This window comes from Aquarana catesbeiana, linkage group LG10, assembly GCF_042186555.1.
Source record: "Aquarana catesbeiana isolate 2022-GZ linkage group LG10, ASM4218655v1, whole genome shotgun sequence".
Classification (NCBI taxonomy): Eukaryota; Metazoa; Chordata; class Amphibia; order Anura; family Ranidae; genus Aquarana; species Aquarana catesbeiana.
This window is the reverse complement of record NC_133333.1, coordinates 145,507,447-145,520,310: the sequence shown is the minus strand read 5'-3', so window position 1 is coordinate 145,520,310 and position 12,864 is coordinate 145,507,447. Positions and strand designations below refer to the sequence as shown.

Genomic DNA, 12,864 nt, shown 5'->3' with positions numbered 1-12,864 from the left:
GTGGGACGATCCTGAGGACCGGGACCTGGTACTAACATGCAGCTAAATCCATCTCCACCATAAGGAGCTCTGGTGATCACCGGTTAGTACTTAGAATCTGCACCTCAGGTGAGCCTGCATCATCTGCCAGGGTGACTGCATGTGTACCTAACCTTCTGGTCGGTGGTAGCCCTGCAACTGCTATAGCAACTGGTCTTTGCACCTGATGCCTGATTGTGACAAGAGCCTTAAGAGTCCTCCTGCATCACCCAGCTTATCAGAGAAGTTGCTCCTCTCATCCCTGCAGCTGCTCCAGGGTCAAATGCTTCAGTTATCTCTAGGGGTCGCGGTCGGGCCCACCTGAGTTCTTTGCTGATGGAACCTCCAGGGGAGAAGACATCAGAGCACGGTAAGCCTGAAATGGGTGAAAGTAGTGTACCAGTGGGGACTGTAAAGCCAGTGGCCAGCAAGGGAGAGGAAGTTGAACTGCCAACAGTTGTTAGCTTTAAGATCAATTTACACCCGGCCAAAGAGTGCTCCACTATTTCTGATTCAGATATTCCATCTGACCGAATTTCCGAGTTGTTTACAGACACATTGTCATTGCCTGATAGGTGGACTGACAGTGATGAGGAGCAGCCTTGTGATACAGAGGAGGATGAAGTCCACCCTGCCCGGGCCTTAAATGTAAAGATTGAACTGTCCACCAGTACTATAACCTGTCTATACCTGACCCGGTCGTTCGAAGAGGAGCGGTGGACACATTGGCTTTCAGAATCTAAAGTAGTCAATTCAAAATCGAAACCATTCTTGTCAACCAAGCTACTTAGTAAACCTGACACTGTTGCTGGTCGTAGGGATCTGCGTGCACCAGACGCACAGGTCCTCCCAGGATGTGGAGACCCAAAAACTCTGCCCAGGCTGTCCAAGTTGCAATGAGTGGTTATCAGGAAGGTTGCTGAAGAATTTTGCTACCTGTACCCATACATACCCACTCATCTGGAAGAGGAGATTCAAGGAAAAAGGGTACAGTGGATTGACAAAGCTATCCGAAGTTTTCTAAAAATCCCACAACAGGCTGAATTAAAAAGGTTGCCACCAAGGCATGCTGAGAGGTATGCCCATGTTTCTCAGACCTGGGATTATGGGCGTAGCATCTACCCAGACTGTGTGATCATTCGCAGGCCTAATCAAAAGGATCTTCAACATTACATCACCACCGTGGACACAAGTGGGAAAAATTACCAGCTACCTTACTCCAGGTATTATTGGTGACACTGTTGACCTGTGATGAGTTACCTGAATCATTGTGGATTACAAATATGTGCTTGGTGGAGTCGTGGTGTTTTGCTGCAAAAATTGCTCCACCCCTGAAGGAAAGTTGCCGCGGGTACACTCCTGACGGTGCTGTTCTGCTGGACTGTGCTTCTGAATCCCAGCGGTTGCCGGGAGTGCCCGTTAAAGAGTCATGCTGGCCTGTGTTCTGGAATTGCCAGTGTGCCGCCCTCTGAAAAGCAACATGCTGATTTTAACTTGAGAGACTTCAGCATGTCTGGTTCTTCATTAATGAGGAAAATGATTCTCAGTCCCTAGCTGTGCCTAGGCCAGACTGGGATATCTTCAAAATACAAGGGGGCTTGGATGACCTGGAAGATGAACAGTTCTTCTAAATTTATGGTACCTTGCATAGTAGTATGGCTAAAAGTGCTGTTTGTATACAGCCATGCACCCTGTCCCTGGGGTTGTCCCTATGAAGAAGGGAAACTGCTGGGCAAAGTTACTGTGTTGCTGCACCTCAAGTGAAAGAGTGATGGCCTTTGGGGCTCCAAGGACACTGGGGTGTTTAGTTAGTTAGGTAGGATCTGCTGTGGCAAAAAGGGCAAGTTCTCACCTGGAAACTTGGATTATTGAACTAAAGTCATACAAGGACTGTTCTCTGATACTGACCACTAGGTGGCGTGAGAATGCCAACCTGAGCGAGTCTTGATTCAAGCTCTGCTAATGTTCTCATGTAGATTGATAAGTAAAAGTTTTCAGGATTACTATGGGAAAGGGGTGGCACCCTCATAGAGGGTGGGGCCCATTTTAAGCTGTATATATGTTTTAGGTATAGGCATTGCTAAAGTGTGTGTATAGATAGATAGATAGATAGATAGATAGATAGATAGATAGATAGATAGATAGATAGATAGATAGATAGATAGATCACTGTGTTCCTTTTGCACTACTTTGTTGCTCTCAGCTGGGAGTAAACAAAAACTCCACTTATGTACATATTGCACTGTGTTACTATAGGAAGTGTTTCTATGCTGTCTGTTTTCTTCTCATTCAGGTGTTCCAGCACCCACCGCAGACAATGACGCCGCTTGTACAATCACCTCAGCTTGTACAACAATGCAAAATTTTCTATTCTTTACAGGTGTTTATAGTAGATCGATAGTTAGGATATAAGGCTATTGTTGTTGTAGTTTCCATAATTTTTTGGGTGGTACGCCATGCGTAAAACTGTAAATACTGTCCTCTATTTATCTGCCCTTGTGTGAAATGCCACTTGCCTAAGTACATATGTCATGTATACCGACTTCATTTGGTACGCCATGTATTGTTACTTTGTGCATCTTTCCCTGTTATCCCACCTACCCCAGTTTTTGCCTGGACATCCACTCTCTTGAGAGTACATTTGTTTTGTTTTTTTCTGCAAACTCCGAGACGTAGTTTCCTTGGCAGGGGGAGGATGTAGCACCCTGGTCTTAGGCAGAGTTGCTGACAAATTTAGTTTGCTAGATGGTAACCAGCCTGGCTGATTGTTAGGGAGATCTACTGACCTTTTCCTAAATCTGGATTTAATGCATCTCTCTCTTCTGTCACTAGGTGGCGTTGTTACCTGTGGCATTTGAAGGACAAGGGCATAGTAAATCCTAAAAGACTAGGAGTGGATGGGTTGTCTCAGCCAATTGGCAGGGGTTTCTTTGCACTTGGCCTGCTGGGAGAGCCTATTTATTCGGGTGAGTCAGGTGATCAGGTACTGCTGCACAGAGATGCACAGAACACCTGTGCATCCCTGTAAAGGTATGCTGTGTATACCCTGTGTGAACAAGGCCTTAGGCCCTTTTCATACAAGTACACCGATCGGTCGGCCTGTCCGTTTTTCAGGCGGGCCCAATTGGACCACCCATTGTTCTCTATGGAGAGACTGATGTAAATGGACATGTGTCCGTTTACACCCACCTGCATCTGATCCAGTCCGCTAAAAACAGACAGATGGGGATTCCATTCCCCATCCACCTAGCAGATCGGATCAGATGGCATCCAATGGCAGTGGACAGGCGGTCCGTTTCCATCTGACGTCCCATAGAGAATAGCGAGCTCTGTTTGTGTCCGCTCTGCATCAACGGAGTGGACACGGATCTGTTATCCGCCTGCTCAGCGGGGATCAGCAGACAGATCCCTTGCTGAGCAGGCGGATCTGCTTTTACCGGGTCCGCTCCATGTAAAAGGGGTCTTACCAGGAATGGCCAGTCCATTAGGGGCGCCACTCCCCTGCAGGGAGCCAGACTAATATGTTTGTATGAGTTTTTTTTTTTTTCAAGCCACATGATTAGAGCCTGAGGCTCTAATTAGCTTGAAAAAGGTTGGGCTCGGGCGCAAAGCATTGCACCCTAAACCCACCCACTTGTGAGTTATTCACTATTGTCTTCTGGATTCTCCTCCTGGCCAATCAGGACAGATCGGGTTGGCCGGGAGGAGAAGCTGAGGTATCTGTGGAGGGGGGCCGTCACCGTGGAGTGCAGGCGGATCTGGTGGGTCTTACTATGTTTGTGTGTTTTTTTATTTTACTTTTTTACTTTTTTTATTTTTTTTTTTACAGTCTTTTTTTTTAGGGGGGGGGGGGTGGTCTTTGGTGAGATATCAGAGGTCTAAACAGCTAAACATACCCCCATATCTTTTTTTGAGACAGGGAAAGGGACTGAAGATAGGTCCTTTTCTCTGCAGCACTTTACTTGAATGAGTGAGAGAGTGAGAGATTCCATTCATTCAGAAAATGACAGTCCGATAGATTGTAACACTCGCGGTTACAATATATCAGCTGTCAGTGGGCAACAATACAAGAAAAAGAACTGCTGCTCTAGGTGTATAAAGATAAGGCTGATTGGAATATCTTGCAGAGTGCTAGCCCTGGCCCGCCTCTGTGGGAAACTTGCAAAGAAGAAAGAAATGTCTGCACATCCAGAATTTCCGATTGCCTTTTATTTTGTTTCAGATGACACCAAAGACTCCAAACTGTGGTCACGTAGACATGTTTCACACATACATCTTGTGCTTAATCATTACCACAGTGTCGGTTGCCACATCATCCCTTTAATCCAGGACACACATTAATTACACAGGTTCTGTGGCTGATTAAGGTGGTAAATAAACTCACTTGGTGCCTTATCTGCATTAAATCAGCCTCAGAACCTGTGTAATTAATATGTGTCCTGGATTAAAGGGATGATGTGGCAACCCAGCATGTGCCCTCTCTTCTACAGGGGGGGATCTTAGTAAGCACACGTTTACTCAAGCCCCAACTTCACCCCTACCTGCACCGCTCCCCCGCCGCGATCCCCAGCCTAACAGATCATAGGAGATCTTTGCAGGGAGAAGCTGCAGGCGAAGGGAAGGAGAGATGCCGCTCAGAGCGGCCATGGATTGGGGGTGCGGAGGCAGTGGGAGGGGGCAATCTGACTGGTGGGGGGACACACCTGGACCCCCCCCAAGCCCCATGCAGCACCTGAAGCTGGCGGGAGTGGAAGAGGAGGGATGCCAGCCAATGATGGTGGCTGCGGGGATCAGGTTTGCAGGGGGGGTTGGATCGGGTGGAGGGGGGTAATCAATGCTGGGGGTGAAGAAGAGGGTGAAGGTGATAGGAGAGTGGGGGCAGTTTTAGATGGAAGGGTGCAGCAGGGGGTGGAGAGGCAGGGGACATGGTGGTGGCAGGAGAACGGTCACATTAGGGGTTAATAACGCTGATCAGTGGGTTGTAATCCGCTGATCAGAGTTATAGAATTGTTCAGCAGAGTCTGCTGAACAATTCTGATATAGGCTTATGGTCATTGAAGTGTCCATAAGCTTATAAGGGAGGGAGAAATGAGGTCCGTACGCCGTACTGACCTGGCCACCTGCAGGCACTTCTGTACAGCGTATGGACCTGGCAGTGAAAGGGTTAAATACCACCAAAAGAAAGCTCTATTTGTGTGAAAAAAATGATAAAAATTTCATCTGGGTACAGTGTTGCATGACCACACAATTGTCATTCAAAGTGTGACAGCGCTGAAAGCTAAAAATTAGCCTGGAAGTTAATAAAATAAAGTGTGTTTTTTATTATACATTTTATAATATTTTATTATTATTCATTATTTTATATATAATTTTTTTATATTGTTTTATATCATTTTTGTATAGCGGGCCCTTTCTGTCAGGGGGATCTAGGGAACTTCCCTCTTTTGCCCCCTTATAAATCTGGCCCTGCCCCACCCCAAAAATTCTCCAAGAAAAAGAGCATTTTGCAACAGATAGAACATTCAAGAATTGCTTACATCTACTTTCAAACACCTGCTAGTGCCTACAAGCCCAACACAGATCTGTCACTATGTACTTTATTAGCAGCCCTCCATATGCTTTTCTTATCACAGTTAAAGAACATTGTCAAAATGGCTGCTGGGAACCCACCCTTTTCTCATGAGAGGGTCTAGTTTATCCAAAAAAACCTTATTGGCCTATCTAAGCTATATGACCTCAGTTCAAAAATCAGGAAGTGCATTATGGTTAGTTAACCACTTCCCACCCGGCCACTGCACATATACGACCGGGTGGGTGCACTCTGCTTCTGAGTGGACGTTCAGGAACGTCCCTCAGAAGGAGTGGGATCGCGCGCGCGCGTGCCCGCGCAGCGGCGCGATCCCGATGCGCTCGTGTCACCCGGACACGGCACGTCTCCGATCGGCAGGAGGGCTCTGCGATTGGCCCTCCTGATCACATGACGGCCGTGTCGAATCACAGCCGTCATTTGATGTAAACACAGAGCCGGTTGCTAGGCAATCTGCTCTGCTCTCCTCACACGGAAGTTGTCAGTGAGGAGAGGAGAGCGGATCGCTGCAGCCGGCTGGTGATCAGTGAGTATGAGCTGTTTTTTACAGCTTTTTACTCACTGATCACCAGTCTAGTGACCCCACACAATGTAAAAACACAAAACAAACACTAAGTAAACACACAATGTCCCCAAAACACATGTCCCCAAAACACATGTCCCCACATAGTAAAAACACATGTCCCCCACATAAGTCCCAGTAAAATAACATGTCCCAATGATTATCTGCACACATATATGTCACCTGCGCACATCTGTACATGATCATTTGCGCACGTGTCCGTGATCACACAAACCAATTATTATACACTTAACGGGATTTTTTTTACCAAAAACATGTAGCAGAATATGTTTTGGCTTAAATTTATGACAAAATTTGATTTTATTGGATTTGTTTTAAAATAGAAAGAAGAAAATATTGTTTTTTTTCCAAATTTCCGTTCTTTTTTCGCTTATATCGCAAAAAATAAAAAACAGAGTCGTGAATAAATACCACCAAAAGAAAGCTCTATTTGTGTGAACAAAATGATAAAAATGTAATTTGGGTACAGCGTAGCATGACCGCGCAATTGTCATTGAAAGTGTGAGAGCGCTGAAAGCTGAAAATTGGGCTGGGAAGGAGGGGGGCGAAAGTGCCCAGTATTGAGGTGGTTAAAGGAGCAAAAAAGTGGGACTTTAAATGAAACATGCACTCCAGGAGACAACACCACAACCATGAACATGGCAGGTACCCAAGAATAGAGCAGAACCAAAAACGAGTGGAAGCATCACATGACATCAATTGTCATTAAATGATTTAATAATGTAAAATTGTAACAAAAGTACTAATTGTAAGATGATCCATACTAATACTATAGAAACCCAGATCTAAGAAAACCAAGTCTTACATTATATATAAAATGTAACAGAAATACCGTGTAATAACATAATTGGTTTATACTGTAAACATTGTAGAAAACAGTTTCATAGACAGCAGGTCTCCATAACAATCCATTGTAATCTTAGTTGGTAGGTAAAATCCAATTAAATGTAAAATAGGAATAAGGAAAAAAACTGATGCAATTATAGACAAAGGGGGGCAAGTGTTGGCTCACAATCCCATAATAAAACAACCTAATTGGTTCATGCCATACATACTAGACATGTGCACACTGAAATATTTCGTTTCGGAATTTCGTTTTCGTCCGAAATATAAATTTATTTAGTTACTCACGAAATTCTTTTTCTTCATTTCGTTTTTCGTTAAAAACTTGCATTCGTCCGAAAATCGAAATGAATTAAGGTCGAATCGGTCATTAAAGGCTTATGGTGTCTGTCGAATGTTCAAAGTAGATTCGACGGAGCAGCTAAACTGTACGACGTCGCAATCGTACATTCCGGTCGAATTTTCTGGGATGCATTTGACCGGAAATGTTCGATAGCAGCATCGTACAGTTTGTTTAGCTGCTCTGTCGAATCTTCTAACTTTTGACAGACACCATAAGCCACATTTACGTTTGCATGTTTTCGTTTCTGTGTCGAATCTTCATCGTTCATGCTCATTGCATTGGTCTACTCTGCCCCAGCAGTCAGCCAACCAAACTTTCACATTCGTTTCTCAATCGGAAGTGCGGAAGTGCGGCCGCAAAATCCGACGCTGTGTGGCTTAGAGATAATGGCAATGGCAGCACCAGCAGCAACCCATTCCAGCACTAGCAGCATGGAGGAGGCTGTTCCTAGGCCTTCTAAGGCAGCATCCAAAAATGGGCGCAGGAGGGGGACACAAGCTGCATCCAGCAGGAAGCGTAACCTAATGTGGACTCATATTGAGTCCCAGGTCCTGGTAAGGGAAACGCTTCCTTGCTGGATGCAGCTGTGTGGCCCCCGCTCCAGGGAAACCACTACGGAGTGGAAGCGAGAAAAGTGGGAGGAGATTTCCAGGAAGGTGGAGGAGACATATCGCCATCGGCGTGACCCGACTGCCTGTCGCAAAAAATTCAGCGACATAAAACGGTAAGTAACGTGTCTGATTATTTTTTTTTTTTACATTTTAACCACTTCAGCCCCGGAGGTATGGTTGCCAAATGACCATGCCACTTTGTGCGATTCGGCACTGTGACGCTTTAACTGACAATTGCGCGTTCGTGTGACGTTGCTCCCAAACAAAATTGATGTCCTGTTTTTCCCACAAATAGAGCTTTCTTTTGGTGGTATTTGATCACCTCTGCGGTTTTTATTTGCTTTTTGCTATATAAGTATCCCCAACAAATATATAAAAAACAAATTTTTTCCTCAGTTTAGGCCGATATGTATTCTTCTACATATTTTTGGTAACAAAAATTGCAATAGGCGTTTATTGATTGGTTTGTGCAAAAGTTATAGCGTCTACAAAATATGGATAGTTTTATGGCATTTTTATTAACAATTTTTTTTACTAGTAATGGCGGCGATCAGCGATTTTTATTGTGACTGCGACATTATGGCGGACACATCGGACACTTTTGATGCCATTTCGGGACCATTGTCATTTATACAATGATAAAAGCTCCAAAAAATGCACTGATTTTACACACACACATATAAACATATGTTATTGCTATCACAATTTGATGTCAGTAAAGTTAGGTGAATTTTTTTTTTAAAAAGGAATAAATAATTTTCAATTTATCCTCCCTCCTGTGAAAAAACAAATTTGCGCATAGGTGTGCCTAGCCTACACATAGTTTGCAGTTGCACATGTTATATATTATCGCCACAATCATTTTAAGAGGAATATTTCCATGCCGTTATTTGTTCTTAGTTAGTTATCACTAAACTGAGCAGTAAGTGCTTTTAAGTTCCACTTGACCTGACCACCTGTAGGTTGCGCCCCCTTTCTGACCAGGCCATATTTTGATATTTAGCGCATTGCAGCTTTAAACTGCACGCTCCTGTGATGTATTACCCAAATGAAATTTATGCTCTTCTGTATATATATAAAAAAGTGTTACGGTGGCTGGACTTAACCAGCTTGCGGACCCGCCATATTTTTAGTTACTATGGGGGGGGTCCACATCTGCAAGTGGGTTAATGCTTTGCAAAAGAAACAAGGAAGGAAATTTTACACTATACACAGTTCACACAAGCGCGTAATAGAAAGGTGGACTGGAGTGGACACAATGGACATTTACTCGGCACAATCCCTATCCTGCCTTTTATTATTTATTGTGCACCAAAAAAGCATAGGTTTTTCTTACAATAAATTTGGTTAATAAATAAATGTGCAAACCTTGTGCTACATGAAAAAATGTGCCTAATCCAAAAATTCCATTTGCATTGTTTCATTCTACGGGTTCATTCTACATGTGTTTCATGTGTTGATGTCATTTTCAGATTACAATTGTAGTTTAATTGTGGAACCCATTTCTCTTCTCTTTTTGTTTTGCAGTTCCATAGCGCGTAAACGCAGGCAGTCGGGGCGCAGAGGAAAGCAGGTATCTCTCCTCCCCCATGAGAAGGAGCTCTTAGCAGCTGTAGGGGAGGATGAGATAAAAAAACTGCTGGCTCATCAGGGTTGGTGTCAGCATTGCATTGTGTGTAGGAAATTTTTTTTGTCAACCATGCGACGCGACATAGTCATTTACCATGATGTGTTTGATTTTATTTAAAGATCGTCCCCAGGCCCAGCGCCGCCGGAGGCAGAGGGCAGAGGAGCAGGAGTCCTCCACGTCATCATGCAGTAAGTACTGTAGTAGTGACACTAATACAGTGGTTCCTTTTCCATTTGTCCAGCCTTCCATTGTTGATTCCAGTGTCATTGTTTCTCGCTCATGTAGTGACAGGTAGAGCCTCTGCGACGCTCTGTCAGGTAACGCAAGCGATTGCGTAACTTACGTAATTTGACAGAACGTGGCCGCTCTGAACTGAGGTGCCTGATCAGTGGCAGTGCACCTAGCACTCGCCGGCGCTGCTGGAACCAGGACAGGTAAGTGCCTTGTATTTGTTTTTTTTTTAAATGATTTTTTCTAAATGGTGAATGCATGTCCCTGCCTTGTAGATAAACGTTAGTGACCTGCCCTGTATTGCCATGCTAATGGATAATTAATTTTATCTATTTACACTACAGTATATTTATTTACGTTTATTAACGTTCATCATTTCTCCTTTATAAATAGGTGTCATCCAGTCAGAGGGGGAGACTGAGGAGGAGGCTGAGGCAGCAACGCCCACATGTAAGTTAGTATAATCTTGCTGGTATCTGCTGAGTGATCATACATGTTTCAATGTTCTTGTAATAATGTGTGAGATTGTTGTACACTGCAGATTGTAATGTTCTTTTCTATCATTACTCAACAGCTGCTGAGCAGGAGGTGGAGGAGACCTGCCCTGTAGAGGCTGCTGGGGATGCGGAGGAACAGCCAGATGCGGCAGATCCAGGGAGTAAGCATAACTTTTTTTGTATTTTACAGGCAAATATAGTATTTTAAATATGAAATGCTGATGGCATACCTTGTCTAGAATAGCTTGTGATTTATTCTGCAAGGCTTCGGTTTAGCTGGAACTATTAATTATATTAGTTCCCCTCTGCAGATGATTCCAGTCTTCCTGTTAGCGTGACCTGTGCTTGTTAATATTTTCCCAATGTCCCTGATCATGCCACCTTCTTGCTGCAGTTCAGATTCCCAGTCTGAGCCAATCACTGTTAATCATTATGAATAACACAGCAGGCTGGGGGGGGGGTGTCAGAAAAGAATCTCCAGCTATTGGCTGGCAGTCCCTGGACATGTTCAATCTCTGGCATGCCCCTAATGCATGCATTAACACTTTTCTCATGATGTTATACCTGTTATACCTCCTAGCCTAGACCAGGAGTGAGTAACCTACCTAGCCTAGAACAGAAGTGGGGCTTAATTTATTCAACAATCAGTGGCCTTACAAAATTATCAACTTTAAAAAATAGCCTGCTATATTTTATTAAACAACTTTTTATTAGGTCATCCCAAATGCAATGGCTTGAATGGCTTCTCTTTGGTGAGTGTAATGTTAAAAGCTGGTATAGCTGATATGTTTTTCTGCAAGTGCAACTGATCCTCCATATTTGCCAAAGTCAGTCAGTCTGGATGAGGTAGATTAGTTAGCAGTAGCACTTAGGCGTCCATTACACCTTAAGATTTTCTCCAGCCGCCCGTGCGACCAAGCGGATAAAATCTTTGGGAGATTCCCCTTTACACTGCTCGATGTGTAGAGGGGAATCCCTTTGTACTCTGGCCGGGGAGGACACTCAGCTCCACCCCGGTCAGAGTACAGTAAAGTAGTACTACACCTTCCTGCACAGCTCTGCAAACTTGGTATGACGCAGCGAATTGACACAGACACCACTATCTCCTACACACAAATTGATTAGGTGCATCTCACTAAATATCAAAAACTGGTATGGATGGAAGTGAAAACATCTCAAGATGTTACAGGATTGTCTACAAGGGCTGGGAGATCGTTGCCTTTATATAATGTTAGGGTGAAGAAGCCATGTGTATGTGTATTGTATTATCTATCTATCTAATGTATTTTCTTTTCTTCACAGGTGAAGTCTTCATCCTGCAACTGCAGCCTGTGGACGAAGACCTGGACCTGCCCGCGTCTGGTTGGACTGGCTGTCCTTCTGAGTCCCCAGTGGTTTCTACAGTCCTCCACCCTTCAACATCCCCCCACCTGGCCTCCCCAGTGCATCCTTCACCCGCTCCAGAACAGGCACACATCCCCCACCCTCCAGAGCCACATGTGACGGATTATCTGCGGCGCATTGTGGAGGTCCAAAAGAGACATTTTGCAGTTACCCGGAGGCTGCGTCAATCTTTGGCCCTCCACAATCACCGGCAGCTCCGTCACTCTGTGGCTCTGCAGAGGTACCAGCGTAGCCTCAGGAGACACCTGGAGGCTACGCGGTACCTTGGTGACCAGTTGGCTGGGATTAATATGTCCCTACAGCGACTGGTCACCAGGTTGGGGGAGAATGTACTCTAATTTTTTTTTTTTTTTTTTTTTTGTTTTGTTTATGTTAACTGTTAAATAAAAAAATTTTGTTCAGAAATAATTGTTTTCTTGAGTTTTGCTTTCCTTGTTAGATTTGTGTGATGTTTATCTAAATGAACTAGTCCATATATTGTTACTAACTTACTAGAGGCCTTATAATTGTAGTTTTTCTACATTTAACCATCAGGCTGAACTTAGAAAATTGATGAGATTTCTCTCTACACTATTTCAATGTGCAAAGGGTAATCCAATGTATTGTGTCCAGTCACGCCGTTCAGCTTTCCCTCCACCAGAATACACAGCAGATAGTTAGAGCAGGGGTTACTCTATACAGTCCTCAACAGTTCACAGGACATAGGTTGCAGGCTTGCAATCATGAGGGCAACAGTTAACCGGACAGAGGTTCACAGGCTAACGCAATTACAAGGGGCAACAGTTCAAAGGGCAGTGTCATGGTTATGCAATAGAGTTTGTCTGTCAGCATACCTGTCTCCATGTGTTCATCTCTAGAGACCAGCTGACCCTCACCTGACTGCTTTTGTAAGCTCTCCTCTAGCATGGCTCCACCCCAGCTCCTATCAGGGAACCCTATATTAACCTGTGCACTGCAAGCCAGCAGTGCTGATCAACCATTGTGTGTTAGCTTTCGTGTGTACTGGCTGTGTTTCCTACGTCTGATTCCAGTTAACCGACTTTGGCCTGTTCTCTACTATTCCTGTCTGCTCGTGACCCTGACCTTTGGCGTGTCCCTGACCATCCCTGTTTGCCTG

At 44.4% G+C, this 12,864-nt stretch overlaps 1 protein-coding gene across 1 annotated transcript; it reads left to right on the top strand.

Annotated features, from left to right (window-relative positions):
- The first annotated feature begins 399 nt into the window (after positions 1 to 399).
- Positions 400 to 12,085, top strand: LOC141109863 (uncharacterized). Its single transcript, XM_073601122.1, has 5 exons — positions 400 to 688; positions 9,735 to 9,803; positions 10,240 to 10,296; positions 10,421 to 10,504; positions 11,646 to 12,085. Exons 1-5 carry the CDS (start codon positions 400 to 402, stop codon positions 12,083 to 12,085), a joined length of 939 nt encoding a protein of 312 aa, XP_073457223.1.
- Positions 12,086 to 12,864: the final 779 nt, after the last annotated feature.

What these genes read in the sequence shown, in the direction of transcription:
- LOC141109863 (XM_073601122.1), top strand. Translation starts at nt 400, where the DNA reads ATGGGTGAAAGTAGTGTACCAGTGGGGACTGTAAAGCCAGTGGCCAGC. An exon ending in AAAGATTGAACTGTCCACCA is followed by an intron (nt 689 to 9,734) that starts GTACTATAACCT and finishes TTTTATTTAAAG; the next exon opens with ATCGTCCCCAGGCCCAGCGC. An exon ending in TGAGGCAGCAACGCCCACAT is followed by an intron (nt 10,297 to 10,420) that starts GTAAGTTAGTAT and finishes ATTACTCAACAG; the next exon opens with CTGCTGAGCAGGAGGTGGAG.